A 21,982-nucleotide genomic window follows, 5' to 3' on the forward strand; every position below is an offset into this window, starting at 1 on the left:
GGAGGAGGTGATGCTCGGCAAAGATGCATTCGTCGGCTGCTGGCTACTTCCCATTCCCGCCCGGGACCCCAAGGCCGGGCAACGAGGGGCGCCCATCCTGGCCGGGCCTGCAGCGTGGATGTCCTCTGGCTGGAATACCTCGGGGATGAGCAAGGGGAAGGCTTCGAGCTGCTTTGAGGCCCATGGTTCGGAGGTGAATAGTATACCGAATCCAGCTCCTACTGGCTTGTGAGCACGGAGTGTTCCATTTCCAGTAATCTTGCAAGCCACTTTTGTTTTGTTTTGTTTTGCTTTTCCACTCGAACAACATGAATTTATTTTCTCACTGTTCTGGAGGCTGGAGATTTAAGATCGAGGTACCAGCAGGGTTAGTTACGCCTGAGGCTTCTCTTCTTCACTTGTGCTCCTCACATGGTCATCCTTCTGCGTGCCTCAAGCCAGTTTTTAAAAATTACGTAAACTTACAACCAAATAAATTATATCAACAGCAAAGGCGATGAACACTCCAAACTCATCACTTGTTTTAATATTACCTACGCTTCTGAGGTCATGTAAGACTATTGTATCTATATGGTGGAAATACTGTCCTAATGCCATGCTTATGAGCATCTCTCCCCAACTCTCTATAAACGGGGTCACAGTGATCGATTGAAATTGGCTATGGCCGACTATTTACACCATAGCAAGTGGAAAATGCTACAAGTCAGGGTTTCCCCCCATAAAGCGGTAGTTGTTAAACATTTCCCAGTGCACTGGCTGGGGAATGGTGTGGCCTGGCCTCTTGGTCATTGGACCAAGCCACTTTCCCTCTCAAACAAGGGGAAAAGAGATGGGATGGCAAGTTGCTTTGAAGACAAACTATAAATGTACGAGGGCTTTTGAGTTTCCCGACCCCATATTCATGCACACATTCACCCATCCTTTTTTCTCTTTTTTGGCTAGAAGAAAATATTGTATTGGAAAAAATCATTTCCAACTCTGAGACCCTTTATGAACAATCTGATCTAATGCTGCCTTTAATCAAGATAATTCAAGATCAAAAGTTGACCCCCCTGTTTGTTGAGGAATGAGGACCAGGAGGGACAAGTTCCTGGCTCTAGACATCACCTCCCTTTGGGACTCGCACAGCCTCTCTCTCTCTGAACCTCCCGCAAGAAGGCTGAAGCTGTGAGCCCTCCTGGGGGGTGTCTGCATTTGACCGGGAGTCCGAGAGGCTGACCACATTCAGGGGCCATAATGGAAGATTCTCACTGGGGATTCAGGGGTTGGGAGCGCTCTACAAATTTGAGTCTGATGGCCTTCCAAAAATACATCAAGCAGGCAACTGCTTCTCTCTTCTAGAAGGCTACACAAGGCCAGGTCTTTCTCTCTCTTGCCCCAGACAGTAGTAATAGTAGCTAATGTTCATGGAATAAACAGACCCCCTAGTGGTAAACACTGTCCCAAAGCACTTCAATCTCATCCAGGCCTCCCAGTGTCTTAGTCCCATTTTGCAGCTAAGAAAACCAAATCTTAGAGACGTTCTTTCATTTGCCAACCCGCCCCCCCCTCCCTTCCAGGAAGCCGTCAGCCAGGGCCCAGACCCAGACTGGCTGGCATCAGAGTTCTTCTTGATCACGATGCTTGGTGGCTCCCAGGAAAGGGTCCTTTCTGACCCAATGGTCCCACCCACCTGTCGCTACTACCGAGGTCTGGTCACTGGAAAACAGGAAAATAGCAGGGAAGCAGGGTGAGGGGCGAGACTGAGGAGGCCAGAAGTGGGTGAAATTTAAGTAAGTGTGCAGGGGACATGGCTCTTCCCCGTCTGCCTTTACGGGGCATTCCCTCGGCCCTCATTGCCTAGGAGTTTACAAGGGCATACGCTCTCTCAGGTGAGGCTCACTCAGGCCAGTTCCAGAGTGTTCCTCTTCCCCTGACACACTGGGCCAGGGACCCGCATCAAAATCTTTCAGATCTTTTTTTTTTTTTTTTTTAAGATTTATTTATTTATGTGGAAGAGAGCACACATGTGAGCAGGAGAGGCAGAGGGAAAGAGAACCCCAAGCAGGCTTCACACTGATCACGTAGCCCAATGTCAGGCTCAATCTCACGACCCTCAGATCATGACCAGAGCCGAAATCAAGAGTCAGACACTCAACCGTCTGTGCCACCCAGGTGCCCCAAATTCTTTCAGATTTTGAGGGAAAGAGGCGGGAGCCTGAGACTCTGGGCCCCAGGAGCTGTCCAGGGCTCTGTGATCACACCTACCCCATCCCTCCCCACCACCCCCTACAAGAGAGCATCACCAGGCAGGCCCCCACACCCCCGTGGGGATATAGCACACCTACATTTTCCAAAGGGCCTCACCACCTACAAGACACTTTCTCTCTCTCTTTCTTTCTTTCTTTCTTTCTTTCTTTCTTTCTTTCTTTCTTTCTTTCTTTCTTTCTTTCTTTCTTTCCTTTTTAGATTTTAATTTATTTCACAGAGGGAAGGGGACAGAGATAGAGAGAGAACACAAGCAGGGAGAGCGTCAGGCAGAGGGAGAGGGAGAAGCAAGCTCCTGGCTGAGCAGGGAGCCTGACACCGGGCTGGATCCCAGGGCCCTGAGATCATGACCTCAGCTAAAGTCAGACACTTAACCGACTGAGCCACCCAGGCGCCCCTACAAGACACTTTCAAGGTCAATTTCTCCTTTGCTATTTGTGATTGGATGAGGCCGGCCTATATAAGGAGCACGCCTTTTGCAGAAAGGAAAAATTAATTCAAACATTCTGGAGTTTGGCTCAGGCCAGTCAGCCCAGCTGGACATAAAGCCTGGTTGCTGGACTCACAATCCAGTGCTCATTTTACTGCAAGAGCGCCATGCAGCCTCCCAGCCCAGCCCCATTCCCCAGGAGGCCTAGTTTCTCAGCCGCAGATGATATCAATTGGTCCCTGGAAATGTGTCAACCCCTGAGACCAGAAGACAAGTGCCAAGAAGAGAGAAATACTTGAGATTCCTGTTAAGGAACAACGCTGGGTTTGACCTGGATAACCCCAGAGAATAAGGAGAAAATAATCATGTCAGACATTACATAATCCGGGAAGACACAGACGGAAGCTGGAGCTGGGAGAAAGACCACGGGTGAGATTTCAAAGGGGGCACCTCTCCCCAGGGGAGGGCTGCGGGGGGGCAGGGCCGCTGGCACACGCGGACCGAGCGGTTGCCACCTGCCGGGCTCGGGGCAGTATTACTGTGGATCCTTGCCACCACGGCCCCACGGCCTGGGCATCATGAGCCCTGGGCTGCAGGCGAGGAAACTGAGGCACCGTGATCTCATCTTCCCAAAGCAGGGCTGAGATGCCCCCGGGTTCTCCCTCCGACGGGGAGCAGGCTGCATGGGGCAGCGTGCCGTCGGGGGTGAAAGTTCTGAGAGCCAAAAAGTGGAAACCCCCCAAATGTCCATGAACCGGTGAACGGAGTAGAATAAAACACCGCGGGCCCAGGCCGTGGAACCCCACACAAGCCTCAGAAGGACAGGGGGGCCCCGGGTGGCTCAGCGGCTGAGCGTCTGCCTTTGGCTCAAGTCAGGATCCCGGGGTCCTGGGATCGAGTCCCGCGTCGGGCTCCCCACAGGGAGCCTGCTTCTCCCTCTGCCTGTGTCTCTGCCTCTCTCTGTGTCTCTCGTGAATAAATAAATAAATAAATAATCTTTTAAAAGAACAGAACTTCGGATACACACTACGGCATGGACGCGCCAGGTCTCACATTCTCCACCGGCTGACATGGCCCCTACAGGGGAACACCCCTTCTTGGGGGCAAAAAAATTTCTTAGGTATGAACAATGGTTTGTGGCCCTCCAAAGTTCCCCTCCCCCCAACAAAATCGTCTTCCTTAGTATCTAATTCTTTTTATTTATTTATTTATTCATGAGAGACACACAGAGAGAGGCAGAGACGTAGGCAGGGGAGAAGCAGGCTCCCTGCGCGGAGCCCCATGCGGGACTCGATCCCGGGACCCCGGGATCACGCCTTGAGCTGAAGGCAGAGGCTCAACCGCTGAGCCACCCAGGCACCCCCTAATTCTGTCCTTAGGGAGACGTGTCGACATGTCCCGACTCGGGGCACACGGGGATGACAGGGGGAGAGTGCGGCCTCCGGTGCCCAGTGGGAGACGTCAGACGCCAAAGAGTGTCCAGTGTCAGGCTCTGGGATGTGAAAGGTGAGCAAAGGGGGATGCGGACAGAAAGTGAATTAGCGGGTGTCCGGGGCTGGGCCTGGGAACAGGGAGTGACTACAGAAGAGGACGCACCTCTGTGGGGTGATGAAAATGTTCTAAAACTGAATTGTGGTAAGTGGTTGCACAACTCTGTAACTTTCCTCAAAGTCCCTGAATTGTACACTTGAAACAAGTGAGTTCTCTGGTACTTAAATTATGTTTCAGTAGAGCCGTTTGCTATTTTTATAAAAAGGAAGAACACGGGCTTGGGACTTTGAGAGGCCTGGTCCCCCTGTGCCCGCCCTCCCGGCCCCCACTCTGGGGGCTCCCCCCCAGCCTCCGTGTGCTGGTCTGCAAAAGGGAGCCGAGGCCAGAGCTCTGGGAGGCCTCGAGCACTGTGATGTGAGGGTCTGGGGGAGCCGGGTTCCAAGCACTAAATCTGAGACAGACACAGAATTCCTTCTGGAACCTTCCAAGCTCCGGTGAAAGAACACCTCATTGAGAGGCCTCCCATGACTGTCCCCTCACTGTCAGGCAGGCCGTGGGCTTGGTTCCCCACAGCACTGACTGGATCTCCAGTGGCCCTTTCTTTTCCGTGCTGGTTGTCTGTCTCCACGCACCCCCCCCCCGGAATGTGAGCCCCGCTTGGGAGGTGGCCCTGCCCGGGCACAACACGGTGTGAAGCTGTGAGCCCTGCTTATTGCCTCTAGTGCTCTGAACACCCAATGAACACAGGCATGTGAGCTACGCTCATTCACCCAAAAGTGACACATTTCTGGAAACTTCTTCCCCCTCCCGCTCCGCCAAAAGACTTCTCTATCAGGTGTGTGCCGGGGTGGGCAGTTCTAGGAAAACGTTTGCTTTAATTCCATCGATCCATTGGCCCCACAGGCCTGCTGGACTGACTCTGACCACGGGGATGGTGAGCGCTGGGGACCCTACTGACGACACATGCAGGGGCTTGTCCCCACTCAAGCACATACCTCGGTTTTGGGGTGACGGTGGGGACCGCAAGCAAGAACCTCATGGGGGTTTGTGACCAAAACAGGGCCACGCTCCTCTGACGCTCCATGTGAAATGAGCCTGGGGACTGTGCCCCTTCCCCGCTCCACACACCCACACCCTCCCAAAGCTCCTGCCCTCCGGGATTGCAGGCCAGGAGGTGACAGGGAATCTTCAGGAAACTGAGAACAGACAGGGAGGTGGAAGCAGGGAGGCAGGGGGCCTCAACACCTGCTCTAGGGACAGTGAATTGTGAAACTGGAACTGGGCGGGGCCTGCGCAAAGCGAGCCGCAGAGATAGATAAATAAGTAAACAAACAATATGAGACAAAAGCTCCCTGCCCGGCCCCCCAGGCCAGGGTCACCATGTCCTTGGAGCACAGGTGAAGGTGAGGCACAGAGCCAAGGGTGGGGGGCCGGCAAGCCTGCAGGCAGGGCTGTGAGGGGTGCACGCTGAGGCTGTGTGCTCAGCGGGCTTCTAGGGGTGGTTTTTCCAGTGTGTGCGTGTGTGCGTGCGTGCGTGTGTGTGTGTGTGTGTGTGTACTCGAGAGAGCGAGAGGAAAGAGCAAGCTCAGCTATCTACTACGAACCACAACATCCTTACACATCCGCTCTGAAAACAGGGTGTCGGCCAGCCAGGGGCCCAGGAGACCAAGCTCCTATTCTCCGAAGAGTGTGGCCCTTAAAGAATAAAATCGAGAAGGGAGCGGCCCAGGGAAAGGAGCTAATTACATCTACCAAGTGACAAATCACTTGGAAAACATAAATAACGTTTTCAAGGACACTCCTCCACTAACGAAGCTAAAGTGTTTTTCTTTCAAACCCCAGCAAGAAAATCCCAGGGATGAAACAAACTTCGCTTATTTTAGTTTCTACTCAATTACCTGTTAATGGAAAAAATCTGGCCCCGACCGTAATGAGGCGGGCATGAGCTCACTGGCGCGGGGGTCGGCGCTGTCAGGGAAGGCCGCAACAAGCCGGGCATTTATCTGCGTCTCTATAACCCTTTTCAAACTCGCTGTCAGGGAGCCCACGCCGAGCAGGCCGGAGAGGAAGGACTTGGAACCTGCTGCAGGCCTCGGAGGCCCTCTGGGAAAAGGAAAATTGTTGTTGGCAAGTCTGCCTGGCTCCAGAAATTGATCCAGTGCCCCCCACTTGTCCGAGCAGCAGCAGACAGAGCTAAGAATTTTGTTATAATTAAATAGAGTGCTGATTGGTTGCTGGAGGTGGTCTTGAAACTGGTGTTTAAAAGCAGAGAACAACGGTTACTATTCATAGGAAAAGCCCAGAGTCTTAAAAATCCATCTGTTTCATTCCCAAATTTAGGCCAAAAAAATGCTCACTTGCTGTCTTTAAAAATACCACCTGCTTTGCGATGTTGTATAATGTGCCATTATATAAGGTGGAGGGGGGCGGAGGGGAGGGCAGGGTGGGAGGATGCGGTGGGGTGGGCCCAGCCCCTTTCTGAGAACAGAGGCGGTCTGCAGAGGCCAGGCTGTCTCCTCCCAAGGCCAAGCCGTCCTCCTCAGAGGCCCAACGTGGGCCTTGAGGCACCAGGGTGGGGAGAGAGAGAGTGAGAGAGAGAGAGACTTAACCAGCATCACCTCAGCAAGCTGCACTCAAGAGCCCCCCCCACAATGCCAGGCCCTGGCAATTAGACATCTACCTTCCACCCACCTGACCTCCAGGGCCCAACATCTGGGGCTTGCACCCAGGCCTGGTTGGAGCTGTGATCTCACACCACTGTTCACCACAGCTGTGGTACCAGTGAGGTCACGGCTCCTGGAACCAAGGGAGGAGAAGCATCCAGGCCCCCTCAGCTCGCTGGCAGGATCCGTTAGTACCCTCCTGCCACACACCACCCTAACCCCTGGGTCTGGCAGCCACAGGACACAAGGGCTCTAATGGGACAGCCCTGTTTCTCCCAAGTGGGCAGAGGTCCCAGTCCAGCCTAGTCCCAACAGCTTTTTCCAAACCTCACAGAAATGTCAGGGCTCAGTTTCTCCTGAATATTCTCATTCACAGGTTCAGTGAAGAGAATTAATCGGCCCTGTAGTCGTAGGCCGAATTTGAGCCACTTTTCAGCTGACCCATGCTGAACACGTTCTTAGCTCCTTCCTATGACAATGGAAACAGAGAGACTGCCATCAGAGTGTTTGGGTGCGGAACAAAAAAAAAATAGTACAAGCTGTGCTAGAAGCCGGGGAGCCTAGTACGGTGCGGGGCATGTTGGAGGTGCCCACATAGATCTGGCTGCCCCGTACACTGGTCCTCCATCACAGTGGAGTCACAAACCTGGACACTGACCCAAGATTGAGAACAAGCTTCGGGGTTGGTGGCAGGATGAAAATTCCCCCACACTGAAGCCAGCCAGTGGAGAATTCAAGGCAGCAGGTAGTTACTAGAAAGATCCTGGTCTAGACTGGGAGGAATCATGGCATTTGGCCTAGACCCTGCCAGCACCCAGCTGTGTGGCTTCAGGTGTAAAGACACCCTTGGGACCCCTTCCCTGGGCTTCACTTTCCTGGGTCTGGTCCTTCTTCCAGTTCTTAGAGACCAAGCAGTCTGATTCCACTTAGAGCAGCTGCTTTTGCCTTCAGAGCTCTCCAGAAATTCCTACCCAGAAGGACAGAACTTACATGTCTACACACCTTCCTCTTGGGAGTTCTGATGCCCCAAGGAGGATGGGGGCTAAACAACGAAGCCTCCACACCCTGACACCAAAAGTAGGCTTCAATTTCCCTAGCTTGACCACAGTTTCCCATTTACTGCCCCCGCCACACACCACCCCGTCAATCCTTGCACCCTGAAAAGCAAATATAGATAGCAGAGTGGTTCCTAGCAGTGTATTCTGTGAAAAGTTATTCATAAGAATTTAATCTGTTTTATTATAATTATATTATTATATTATATTATTATATTTATTATAATTTATCCTTAGAGGCCATTCCAGAAGCCCTACTTCATCTACTCTCTTCACTGTGAATTTCCTTCCATACTTGATCTCATTAGGCAAACAGGAATTTCAGTGATGGGGTAAGCAGTGCAGAGCTTGTTTTAAGTAGCAACCACACTGCCTTTAGAACCCAGAGGAAGTTAGTACTGTGTAACCTCGATTCGTCATAATTCCATAAATCAAATGAGTAGGGGGCATTAAAATTTTTTTCAAAAGGCTTGTTTCATGACTTTTAGCCATGACGACTCCATCCTCAGGCCCCATGCCATAGACCACATGGTAACCATAGCTACAGTGTTTTATTACCTGCTCCATGCAAGCCACAACCTAGAGGCCTTTTGTCCCCCTTGCCCATCCAATATCATTTGCAACATCTCAGTGCAACAGAGAATACATCATCTAAGACAACAATCCAGAGGAATCTTGAGGGCATTGCATGAGAACTACCCTTCTATGGTATGAAAGCCACAATTTATCCATCCTACTATTGACAGACAGTTAGGTGATATCCAGTTTTGGGCCCTTATGAATGAAGCTGCTATGGTCATCTACCAAAGTTAAACATATGCTATTTGGATATCCTTTTCTGTCAATTACCCACTCCCAGTTTTTTGGCTTTGTTTTTGCCTACATTCAATTGATTAAGCTTTCTTTTCTTGTGATTTGTTAGGAATTTTTTATACTTCTGGATATTAGACCTTTGTCAGATAAATGTGTTGTGAATATTATCTAGACTGTAACTTGCCTTTTCACTCTTGAAATGAGTTCCTGAGAAATAGTCCCCACAACCAAAGACTAGAAAAGGATATTCTTAATTTGATAACATGAATCTATAAAAACTTATAGCTGATACTATTCTTAATGGGAAATAGGGAATGTGTTTCCTTGAGTTCAGAAGAAAGACAAGGAATCCTGATATCACCACTCTTATTCAACATTCTATTGGAGGCTCTTGCCAGCACAATAAAGGAAAAAAAAAAAAAAAAAGCAAGGGAGAGAGTATACAGATTGGAAAGGAAAAAATAAGGTTGACAGTATTTGCAGATAATATAATTACAGAAGTAGAAAAATCCAAAAGAAGCTATAGCTAATATGCTAGAGTTTATATGTGAATTTAGCAAGGCTGTTGAATAAAAAGGTCAATATATAAAATTTAAATATAATTCTATATACTTGCAACGATCAATCAGAACACAGAAATTTAAAAATACTATGTATGGCAATTTCAAAAAACATCAAATATCTAGGAGCAAATGTAATGAAAAACCTCTATATGTGAAACATTTGCTATGGGCTGAATTGCATCCCCCCACCCCTACTCCTAAATAGGTAATTAAAGTAAAAGAAGGTCATATGGGTGGGCCTTAATCCTATAAGCATGGTGTCCTTATCAGAAAAGAATTGGATTCAGACACACACAGAGGAAAGACCATGTGAGGACACACAAGAAGGCACCCATTGGCAAGCCAAGGAGAGAGATTTTGGAGGAAACCAAACCTGCCAATGACTTGATCTTATTCTCCTAGCTTCCATACCATGAGAAAATTAACTTCTGCTGTTTAAGCCATCCCATCTATGGCATTTTGTTATGCAGACCTAGCAAACTCATACAATATTGTCAAGGGAAATTAAGAAATACACAAATAAATGAAGAGATAGACCATGTTCATGGATAGAAGAACCAATATTGTTAAGATGTCAGTTCTCCCCAAATTAAAGATTTTATTTATTTATTCATGAGAGACACAGAGAGAGAGAGAGAGAGAGAGAGAGTCAGAGACACAAGCAGAGGGAGAATCAGGCTCCATGCAGGGAGCCTGATGTGGGACTCGATCCTGGGACTCCAGGATCACGCCCTGGGCTGAAGGCAGGCACTTAACCACTAAACCACCCAGGCATCCCTCCCCAAACTATTACGACAGATTCATCACAATCATAATAAAAACTCCAGCAATTTGTATGTTTGTGTATGTGTGTAGGGAAATTCACAAGCCAATACTAAAATTGATATGGAAATGCAAAGGGCCCGGAAGTCATAATAAGCTTGATGGAGAACAAAACTGAAGGACTTAAATGCTACATAGCAAAATGTATTACAAAGATACAATAATTAAAACAGTGTGGTATTGGCACCAAGGTAGAAAGTGACTGGTGTCATCATGTCAGTAAACAGATCCACTATCACACTGTCATTTGGATTATGCTAGGTCAACCAGTTGTACATGTAGAAGAAAATGAACTTGGAACGCCAGCCTCATCTCGTACACCAAAATCAATGCCAAGAGGATCACAGACCTAAATGAGAAAAGTAAAATAAAGCCTCTGAAAGAAAAGGGAGGAGGAGAATGTGTTCATAAATTTGAAGTGATAAAATATTTCTTAGATGGGATTGAAATACACTAACCATAAAATAAAAGATAGATAAAGTCAGCTTGATTAGAATGATAAACTTTTGCTCATCAAAAGACACCCTTAGAAAGGGTTCCATTTAGTCATTAACAATTTTTTTTGAGCACTTACCAGGTATCTGACTCTAACTCTGCAGTAGAGTGGGAAGCAAAGAGACACCATCTCTACCCTCCAGAAGCTTGATTTCTAAAGCAGGGGTTGGCAGACCTTTTTTCTGTGAAAAGCCTAAGAGTAAATATTTTAGGGTTTATAGGCCACGAACTATCTCTGTGGCAAGTAATTCTTCTCTTTTTTGTCCTTCTCCCCCTTCTTTAGCAACTCTTGAAAAAAATGTAAAATTGTTCCTCTCAGCACCACAAAAACAGGTCAGAGGCCCGGTATGGCCTGCAGGCTATAATCTGACAATCGCTGGCCTGGAGAGAAAGGAAGAATGACAATAAGCAGAAAAACAAATAGGCATATAATTTCATAAATGTGTGTGTGACATACACAAGGAAGTGTTACAAGGACAATAAAGGGGTGTTCAGATAAAGAAAAAAAAAGGCACAGTAAGGAAGATGTGAGTTAGATCATTAGTGCTCATCCTGCTTTTCAACATTTCCCAGCCTCCTTTGTTAGTTAGGTCCACTTCACAACTGCGTTCTGCTCAACAGAAGATGGGCAGAAGTGATGTTTATCACTTATATGTCTAAAAAATGTCCTGATCATCTTCCTTTCTCTCCCTCTTCTATGAGGCTGAGAGAAGTCTCTGAGATGGCTGAGAAGCAATCCTTTACTGTGTTAAGCCATTGATATTTTAGGGCTTGTTATTATAGCGTAGTCTAGCCACAACTGCCTAATATAGGAGATTCCATTTAAGCCAAAATATAAGAAAGGGCAAAGCAATAGCTCCTGAGGTTTCTTTTATTTGTTTTTCTATTGAGTTTCATTTTGTTTTTAAAATGCCCTTGATCCCCTAAACTGATTACCTAATTTATCAATGGGTTGTGACCCATCATCTCAGAAACATATATGATATAATAATACATACGCTTCTAATTTTCTCCCAATTCTAGGATTGTATATATTTTAGCACGGAGTCCAAAATAGCTCATCCATGTAGTTATCAACTATCTTTATAGTTATTTCATGCACAGAAACAAACAAACAAACAAACAAACAAACAAACAAACAAAAGGTACCCAATAACAACTCCTGTACATTGACAGAGAAAATACCTGGTGGTCTCTTTGCAAAAGCCTTTCACAAAGTCCATGAATCAAACAAGCTCCACCCTCTGTCCCTCGCCAGCTACCCAGATGGTCTGCGTCTTCAGTGATGCAGGCTCCTGGGCTTCAAACCCTAGGCTTGCTGTTTCCCAGATATGTGCCTTTGAGAAAGCCACTTAACCCTCCCTGGGCCTCACTCTCTACATTTGTAAAATGAACATAAAAGCAATTTCTATCCCATGAGGATTACGTAAGTGAGAAACACAGGTGGAGTTTCTAGCACATTCTCTTGTCCTTATCCTTGTATAAAGCCACTTTCCAGATGAGCAGCTTATCCAGGCCTTGAGAATGTTGGCCCCTTTTTCCTTAAGGAAATGTCCTTAATTCCTTAAGGATTCTGTCCTATAAGACATTGCAGGACTCAGCTCAGAGGGAAAAATGGACACCAGGCTTACTTTACACAGACCTGTAAAGTGCCAGAGCCTAGAACGGTACCTGGTACAAATCGGCGTTCAAGGACTAGTTGCTCAATCAACCAATGAATCAATGGGCTTACTCACAGCTCAGATCAAGTGTACGCGCACAATGCCAGCTTAAAAAATTCCCAAACTCCAGAGTCAGAATTTGCCAATGCTGCCCATCAGACCTATGCCAGGGTTCAGGCAGGCCTCTGCCATTGCCACACGCCTGGGAATGCTGGACCGGATATGAAATGGGAGGTGAAGAAGCCAACCACAGAAGGGAATCCTTTAGAAAGTCACTTCTATGGCCCCATTTCCTAGTGATTCCCAACCGTGGCTTCTGGTACTTGGCCTTCAACCACCATTCACAGGAGACTTTTTGGCTATTCCTTAGTTTCTTTCCACAGGACTTTAATTAAAAACACATTTCCATACCACAAAAAGCACTCCAGTTAGAGCTGTGGCTCCCCAAAGGCCAGGAGCCATTTTCATGGAGCCATCATGTTTCAGGTGGGATGGATGACTGTGTGTGAGTCACAGAGCCCTGGGGTCCCTCCACTCTACCACAAGGATGTGTCATCCACATCTAGGTATCTCACCCTCTAGCCGGGGGTTTGAAGAGCAGGGCTAGCAGAATCTCGAAGAGAAATAAAAGAAATAGCTAGGGCAGGCCTTCTACTTTTACAATAATACTAAACACTCTGATTTACTATTCCAGGCACTCTGCATTCTAGCCTCATAAGAATCTGAAAAAGTGTACCACTGTCACCGCTCGTTAGCTGAGGAAAAGGAGGCTCAGCATGCTGGAAGACGTGCCCAAGGACGCAGAGTGTGGGAGTCTGATGTTGGAGTCTCCAAGCTCAGATTCTCTCCACTGTTCCTTGGTTTGTCCTCTCTTCAAATCCTAGATCCAGATAAAAGGCATCCTGATCCTACAACCGCTTTCTACCTGGGCCTGTCCAAAACCACCACCACCCGCAGTACAACTACCCATTCTTGAGGGTTCTGTGCTAAGACTCTGCAGTCTCCCAGAATTAGCAAATGCTTCTGTAGGGGGCTAAATGGTGTCCCCCACTCCCCAAATATATTTCCCTGTTCAAATCCGAATCCTAGAACCTATGCTGTTTTATATGGCAAAAGATGGAATTAAGCTAAGGATCTAGAAAGAAGTGGCTCATCCAGGATTATCCATAGACCCTAAATACATGACTCATACCTTCTAAGGTGAGAGGCACGGGAAGTTTCCAGACAGACACACAGGAGGCAGGGATGTGAAGATGGAGACAGAGATTTGAGTGATGTGGCTATGAGACCAGAAATGCCCAGGATGGGCAACCAACAGAAGCTGAGAGGGCCTCCAGAACCTCCGAGGGGAGCATGCCCACCCCACACCTGGATTCGACTCCCAGCCTCCGGACCTGTGAGAGCTATTGCTGGTAGCCACCAAGTTTATGTTTTGTTACAGCTGCCACAGGAAGCTATCCCCTCTCCTAACAGGCCGACTTATTTGGCCAGGTCCCATCAGAGGTCAGGAGTGATGTGGCTCAGAGATTCAGAGTCACGAGCTCCTAGATGTGGTCTCAGGGTCTCTTAGTAACAACAAATCCACAGATGGATAGAATCAATTAGAAAATGCTCAGATTGAAAATAAACTCTTGAGGTCGGAAGAAACCAAACAGCTGGAGAGAGTGTTGAACTTGCCCGGCATCTGGGAGACTGGAACCTGCCCTATCCAGAAAGATAGGCTTGGGGGTAAAGAAGGCCCATGTTAGGGTGGGAAGAGCCTCAGAGTATTGCTAGAATGTAATAAGGCAGTAAACATGAGGCTAGGTGATCCGTAATTTGAATTTTTAAAAAGTGATCGTCACTCGGGACGCCTGGGTGGCTCAGCAGTTGAACATCTGCCATCAGCTCAGGGGGTGATCCTGGGTTCGGTATCAAGTCCCATATTGGGATCCCTGTGAGGATCCTGCTTCTCCCTGTGTCTCTGTCTCTCTCATGAATAAATAAATAAAATCTTAAAAAAAAAAAGTGATCTTCACTTGAGCTGGCTGATGACAGAGAGATCGTCCCCCTCCCCCCCACCCGGTATTTTGGTTTTTTGTTTTTTTTTTTTGTTTTTTGTTTTTTGTTTTGCCTTTGTAACAAGGGCGCTGAGCTCCCTTCTGGGATGGCTGAAAGGATTAGGAAAGACAGACAACTTGGGAGTCCCAAGAACACAAAATTTGGAAGTGCTCTGGAAAGTTGCCATTCCCTTGGTTCTCAAAAAGACAAATGTTGAGTTGGCTGGCGTCACTTATTCCTTCCTTCAAAAAATATGTATCAAGTACCCTCCATGTGCCAGGCATTGAAACAGGGCCTTAGTATGGAGCAAGGAACATAAAAGCCAGTTCCGTCCCCTTGGAGGGTTCTCTAGAGCAATGGTTCTCAACTGGGCGTGATCTTGCCCCTGGGGGGATATTTAGCAATGTCTGAAGCCACTTCTGGAGGTCAGAGTGCTGGGGGTGCTACTGGCATCTAGTGGGAAGAGGCCAGGGATGCTAACATCTGACAATGCATAGGCCAGCCCCCCACAACAAAAGGTCTCAATGGTGGCAAGTGGCACTACTAGTGGCCTAACCAGGCCACATCCACCAACAGAACGGTGGGTGAGCAGATCCAGGGAGGGAAAAACAGGAAGGTGGAAGAGCACCACATCACCCACTATCGTCTACACCGACATCTATGCTCAGACCCGAAAGATGAGGCAAGAAGTGGGGCTGCAGCAGCAGAGCAGAACCTTCCAGGAGAGGGGAAGGTGTGTGGGTGAGTGTGTGGGGCGAACAAGGACACCCTTCAAAAGGACTGTCCCCCTTTTGGGGAGAAGGACCATCTTAATGACACAAGGAGGCATAACGTAGTGTTAAGAGCTCGAGTTTGAGTCAGACCTGAATTTAAATCCCACCCAACTAGCTGTGCAGACTTGGACAAGACACAGACTCAGAGTTTCTAAACTCAGTTTTAAAATAAAGCGGGGGGGTCGGGGGGGAATAATATTGACCTCAGGTGGTACGGTTAGCAATAAATGAGAAGAGACACATAAATGACTTGGCACACTGCCACCAAGAACCGATATTTTTCTGATTTGTGTTTTCAGAGGTCACTCTGGGCCCAGTGTGCAAAATAAAATGGGGAAGGACAACCAGAATTGTTCCTCTCTGGGAATACAAAGCAAACAAAAACAAAATACTGAGATTTCACGGAACAAAAACTAGCTTGAGCAAAGCACGGCTTCCAAGGAGCTCTAAAGTCCTTGATGACAACTCTGTGCCGCCCTAAGTGACAACAACAACACGAACAGCTTCCAGGCCCATCGAAATCGTGTCCTTTGAAGGTACAGTTGTCCTAGATAAGTGGAACATACCCGGGTCGCCACCACTCTCCGAAAGTGGAGCGTTCTTAGGAAACCCTTATAAGAAGAAATTTGGGGGTAAAATGAACCATGAATTTACATGGAAAATTTTTGAGCGTTCCCACACCCCAAAATAACCTCCCTTAGCCTTGTCGGATACCTTGGGGCACATCTTGCTTACAGGTGCACAAAATAAACGGAGAGCAGCCCAGATGCGCCCGGACACGGTTCTGAGCGCTGGCGGCTAGCTGGACGCCGAGGTGCTGAGTGTCGCTGCTGGGGCCACTCACCGTCTCCGGGCACGCCGCCTCTGGAGTGGCTCGCTGCGAGACATATCCTCAACGCTATCTTGGCTTTTCACCTCTTTCTGGTAAAAGCGAAAATCCTCTTTGGATTTCTTTCAGTGAGTAAAAAGGGGCTGAGATCCTTCATAAAAGCAAAGGGGCATACCGCAAACTTTGAGAGTAGCGGGGGCATACAGGTGCACCCATCCACCCTCATCAGCACGGAGAACGACCACAGCGGAAACCTCAGAAAGATCTTTATTGCGGCCCCTGGTTGGTAATGATGATGATGCACCTGCACCCTCACCAGGGTACAGCCGCACAACTTGAGTCCCACACACAGAGCAAGACTCCTCAGTACGAGCCGCTCAGTGATTCACCTTGATCCTGTTTTCTACAAACCTTCTTGCTCAACATCTGCTCGGTGTCATTTCGACACCCTGGCACCTCTCCCTGCGTGCGACTCTTAGAAGTTAGAATCCTTCCACATCAGTGGTCCTTCAATGGTAACAAGGTGGGGTCTTAAATCCATTCCTGGACAACCAGGAGTCATTAACCAGAAGTCAGTCCTTTCTGCCGATCACTGTGGGAAAGAAACCTAAGATCTACGGGCTGACTGTGTTCTAGCCAGAAGCGGGACATTCACTCTCTAACTGTGCTTTGCTCTCAGAAGTGAACCAGGTATGCAGGGATGTCAAACAGGCATCAAGAACGAGAGGAGGAGAAATCATGCCAACCCGTCGGAAGAATGCAAGACCACCGTTTGCCAGTCACGTGCCCACCCATCACCCGTATCAACCGCGGGGTCAGGTCTCAAGATCCAGCCTGGGAATACGGTTCCTCTCGGTGAAGGCGGGTTCGGCTTCCCCAATGGTAAAATCCGAATCACAGAAACAAGTGGCCAGCCTTGATCTGCACATACTAAGTTGCTTTTATTAATCCAGAACGGCATGCTACAGATACTGTACAGCATGAACATTTATTCATTACAAAAATGGCTTCCAAACCATTAAAAATGAAATTGGAATAAGAGCATAAAACGGAACAGTAACATCACAACTGTTAGGAAACATTCAAAGTATTCACAAAAAATGTTATAGTTAGCATTTTAATAAACCAGAGAAAAATTGGAGACAGTTTTACAATCGCTTCATGTCAACTACAATGGCACTGAATGAACAGGTTTCAGCTTTATACAGCATTTTGCAACATCAACATGCCTAGGTTTTTTTTATTTTTAAAGTTTGCCACCTCCTTGTATGTCATATGTGTACATAAAAGCGGCAGCTGGTTTTTCCTTTAAGAGTAATCTAATATACAGAATTTCGGCCCCTAAGGGTTTATACCTCTTCATTTAAAATGCTTTCTGGACAATCTGCTACCAAACACATCTTGTTATAGGTGACATTAAAACTACATACAAATCTACCTATGTAACATCACAGCAAAACATGATGAACAAAAATTACAGCATCAAAAAGAGGGAGAAAGCTAAAGTCACTGAGAATTTTGGCACATAACGTTTTGCACACAGTCAGGCCGTGTCCTAAGGGTACAGAGCTGCCGACTATGAGTTCAAAGGAGAAACAAACGGTGGTTCCCGCTACTGCTCACGCAGCGTCTCTAAAATTCCCTCACTCATTTTCAAGTCTTGTTTTACATGATGGCTTTTAAAGCAACTTTTGTTAATGCTACTGATCCTTTAATGCAACTAGTAATGTCCATTTGGCGGCATCTGGGTTTCATACAGCCAAAAAAAAAAAAAAAAAAAAAAAGTCAAAAAGAGAAACAAAAAAATATATATACACATTTTTATATATAAACTTAAAAACCTTGTACAAATGAGTTGTTATATATAAGATGCTTATGCTAAGGGAAAAAAACTTTATACAGTTTCAAGAAAAAGGAAAACATATCTTAAAAGGGACAACGTACAGGTTCGACGAGCAATCTCTAAAGCAATAAATACTACTGGTCCAACAGCGTTGTGATTCCATTAATTGTTGAGTAGCATCCCCCTCCCCCCAAAAGAACAACACCATGGAACAAGGTATATTAACACATTTAACCCTTTGTTTCTGTACATTTAAACAATAACAAGTAACATCACAATTAAAGTTGTTTCACACAGAGAGAAAAAAAAAAAAAAGGAACGGCACTGCATTCGTCGTGCCCTTATGGTTTAAAAACCAGATGTAAAATGATTGGTTCGCAAGCTCGTATTTAATACAAATAATACAGAACCAACTCCTTGCTGGAGGGCTGCTTCAAAATTGCTTCTTCTTCTTCTTCTTCTTTTTTTTTTCCTTTTTGTTTTTTAATCAGTCTTTTAAAACTAAGCTATCCGAACTACATAACAGTTATGTATATATATATATTTTTTAAACGCTACAAAGACTTTAAACAGCTGTTGATAAAAATTTTGGTAGAATCATGAGGTTCTTTCTCTCATCTACATATTTAAAAGGAGAAATTGAAATAAGAATGGGTCAAATATTGACCAATGAACTCCATAAACATCAACTAATGTAGCCACGTGGCACAAAATTAAAAGAGTACAAAACAAAACCTTTGGGGTGGGGGGGGGTGGGGGGGTGCGAGGGGCGGAGGGAGGAGGGCGAGGCCTCCCGCGAGCGGGCCGGGGCCGGGGCCGGGGTAAAGCTATTCTAGAGACTTGGTCACGAGGGACAGCGGCTGCGGCTGCGGCTGCGGCTGCGGCTGGGGCTGGGGCTGGGGCTGGGGCTGGGGCTGGGGCTGGGCGCCGGCCAGCGCGCCGTGGGAATGTAAGGAAGAGGTCGACGGCTGTGCAAGCGCCGCGGGCGAGGGCAGGACGGGCGGCTGCAGGGCGGCGGGGGGCAGGTCCAGGGCCCCGTTGGGACACAGGCCGGGGGCCTTGCCGTGGGCGGCCTCGGCGAGCAGGAGCGCGGGCGGCGGAGGCATCAGGGACAGGTGGGCCAGGGGGTCGGGCTTCAGGGACAGCGACAGCGGCTGGGTCTGCTCAGTCTGTGGCTTGGCGTCTGGGGGGGGGGAGCCTAGCAGGTTGGGGGAGGGAGGAGGCGAGTCTAGTAAGCTTCCATCTGAAGAGGGTGGACTGAGGCAGCTGCCTTCACCTTGTATGTAGCGAACGCACTTTTTTTTTCTCCTAGAAACAGGGGGAGAGAGCGACGGGTGAGTACCGGGCAGGGATGCGGCGGGAGAGCCCCTGCCCGGGGCGGGCCAGTGCCCTGCGCCCTCTGCGCCCTCCGCGCCCTCCGCCGGGGCCGGGGCCTGCTCTGCTGCCGACGGGCGGGCGCCGGGAGCCAGGAGCGGGGCACCGGCCCCTACCTACCTGCTCCCCCTGCCCGCTACGCACCCGCGACCCCGACCCGGCCCGGGACCCGTGGGCGGCCCGGAGGGTGCAGACGGCGGCTGCGTCCCCGCGGGAGCGGCTGGGGAGCGGCTGGGGAGTGTGCGATCCCTCGTTTGGCTCAGACACTCCCTGGCCTGCCGGGCACAGGGCACATCTTCCCTCCGTTCCCACTGCCACCACCCTACTCCCAGTGGGGGGTGTGTCTGTGTGTGTGTGTGTGTGTGTGTGTGTGTGTCACAGAGAAAGAGAACTCAGTCCCCAGGCGCCTCCTATCAATATGAACCCCTCAGAGTGCTGACTGATGAGCCCACCCACAGAGCTGAAGGCAGTGCTAGCAAGAGGCCGAGAAGTTTTCACACCACTGCCACCACCACCACCACCACCACCACCACCACCGCCACCACCACCGCCACCACCACAGCCACCACCACCTCCACCGCCAGGCTGCCGGCGCCCAGAGAGCTTTCGGGCTTGTCTGTTAAGAACCACACCAAATCAAGAGAGGTCAGAATCAGGTGAGAGGAGGGGAAGGGGGTGGGGGTGGGGGGAACAAAAATAAAACAAAATAAATAAAAAAACAAAACAAAACAAAAACAAAAACAAAAAAACAAAAATAAACCACCAAAAACAGGTAGAAGAGGATAAACCAAGGTGGGGGAGGGGGAAGAAAAAGAAAAACAGAAAATGATCCAAAGGAACGAGAATAACTGGTTGTATGGCCTGCAGGTTGTGGATTAAATTACGATCCAAACTTGATTTTTGTTTTTGGAAGATTTGGGGTCTTCCCCTCCCCCACCCCAGAGTGAGAAGGCTGGAAGGAGAGACAGTGAGGATGGGACTGTCGGGCATCCTGCCCTTGTCACTATGCCGAGGCCAGTCAACGGAGGGCGCAGCGTGTCACGAGGAAGTGACGACAAAGAAGAAGTGCCGGGGAGCCACAGCATGGAATTTCTGGGGTTTGGGTTATCGGGATTAGTGTTTAAGCCGGAAAGACTAAATTTCGCCCTGCACCAAAACCAGAATCCCCCCCGCCCTACATTTCCCGTTTACATAAGAAATAGGGATGAGAATTTCAGACTCTGTTGCGTATCATCAAAGGTCGGGGAAATCGATTCAAGAAATTGAGCATGTGACCTCAAAGCTTCTCCTACTATTAATCCCAGTCTCCGATGGGATGAGATTTGGTAGCAAAGGTGATCCTGGGAATCAACCCCACGCACGCTATAAAAACAAGGCAGATACAGGGAACGTGCTGACCTAGGGAGCCCTTGAATACAGTTAACGCCATGGCGGATAATACTCTGTCTAGAAACAAGTGTGCGAGCGCCGCCCGCTTCCCATCCCTGGAAAGCAGGAAGATGCTGCCTGGTGTCGATGTCACTGGCCTTTGAAAGGAAGGGGGATGTAATGAGTTCCTCCTTGGGTCTGTGCCCCAGAGGGGTCTGCTCATGCCCCTCGGTGCGTGGGGTGTGGACTCAGCAAGATGGCAGGAGGGCGGGGAGGGGGGACGGAGGGGAGCGAACATGCTTGGCCTTCCCTGCCTCCCAGAGGCTGAGACCCACCGGGTAGGGGTGGAAGCCTCAGGGTCTACCCGACACCCCCCTCTGGGTGGAAAGGAACTGTAGGGGTGCAAGGGCAGCCCCCCTCACCTTCAATTTGGAAAGGTTCCTTTTCTCCTCTGGGATAGATTGAAACAGACTGTGGGTTCTGCTCCCATCCCAGAAACCAAGATAAATAATTAAGCCTCTCAGAGTTTTAAACCACCTTAGCCTGCAGATCAAAACATGCTTAAAAAACTAAGATGTCCATGCATTTTAAAAATGGGTGAAGGGAGGGGTGGGGAGGGGGCGGGGCATAAGCGAAAGTGAGAGAGCGACAAGGACAGGGGGGGGTGAGAAAAAGGAGAAACAGGAAAACAGGGGAGTGACGTCAAGCAGCATTCCATGCTATATTAGGGCAGAGTAAAAAGATGGGAAAGCAACTTGGTGGGCTCAAAACAGAATCTTGTTAAAATGTCCTCAAATGTCAAATAAAATTAGAAACCCTGTGTAGCGAGCAAGGAGTCCTGATTGGCTAGGAGCCTTTCTGGCGCTCCCCTCACCCGCCCGCCCTCCTGATGACACGGAGGTTTCCACGTCCAGGGGATGAGTGGAAGCATTTTGAACACGGGACATGAAGACTATGAAGGACAGCGAGACACGCCTTCTAACAGGTGGCCGGAGGGGGGGGAAGGCAGCTGAACACACACACACTTCTGACTGGGCCAGAAAACGCCTCATTTTGCAACTGCTTCTTTTTTTTAAGGTACATTTTTGTCCTATGGATTTAGCATCAAGCCAGATCCTGGCAAAGAGGAAAAGGTTGGGGAGAAAACAGGCAAAACCCATCCACGTTCCCTCCCCACCCAGGCTCCATCTCCAACCAAGGGGTGGCCTCTTGAAATTCCACCTGTAGCTTCTTGTGGATTTATTCCGAAAGGAAACTAAGGGTTCCTCCGATCCTGCTTGGAATGACACCCTTCGATGAGCTACAGTGCATCTGCTGATGCTTTTCGGGTATGAGAAACATCCCCCACAGAAGCCAAGTGGCCACCTGGAAACTTCTAGCGGTGTCAAGGTGGGGAAAGAACTCTGAGGAAGGAGGAGGGACAGACAGCAGCCTGCCATACTGACAGCTGGCCCCTCAGAGCTGCGCTTCTGAAAATCGGGTCTGCGACACAGCTATAAAAATTAGGGTTTTTGC

The 21,982-nt window shown here is 48.6% G+C and overlaps 1 protein-coding gene and 1 long non-coding RNA gene across 19 annotated transcripts in view; one reads left to right on the forward strand and one right to left on the reverse strand.

Annotated features, from left to right (window-relative positions):
• Nucleotides 1-2,743: 2,743 nt before the first annotated feature.
• LOC144301093 (uncharacterized) lies at nucleotides 2,744-14,238 on the forward strand. Its single transcript, XR_013367827.1, has 3 exons — nucleotides 2,744-3,106; nucleotides 4,057-4,183; nucleotides 12,935-14,238. It is a non-coding gene; the product is annotated as an uncharacterized LOC144301093 (long non-coding RNA).
• Nucleotides 14,239-16,804: 2,566 nt separating this feature from the next.
• TCF7L2 (transcription factor 7 like 2) overlaps nucleotides 16,805-21,982 on the reverse strand; it is a 199,448-nt gene continuing 194,270 nt past the window's right edge. For 14 of the 18 annotated variants that reach the window (XM_077877595.1, XM_077877594.1, XM_077877599.1 and 11 more), the window contains one exon: nucleotides 16,805-19,033. In XM_077877595.1, the coding sequence (XP_077733721.1) occupies nucleotides 18,553-19,033 (481 nt within the window). In that variant the 3' untranslated portion in view covers nucleotides 16,805-18,552. The remainder of the gene's footprint in view (nucleotides 19,034-21,982) is intronic. The other 4 variants (XM_077877612.1, XM_077877610.1, XM_077877609.1 and 1 more) reach the window with 1 other exon arrangement.

The sequence above is a fragment of the Canis aureus genome, chromosome 29 (genome assembly GCF_053574225.1).
Source record: "Canis aureus isolate CA01 chromosome 29, VMU_Caureus_v.1.0, whole genome shotgun sequence".
Classification (NCBI taxonomy): domain Eukaryota; kingdom Metazoa; phylum Chordata; class Mammalia; order Carnivora; family Canidae; genus Canis; species Canis aureus.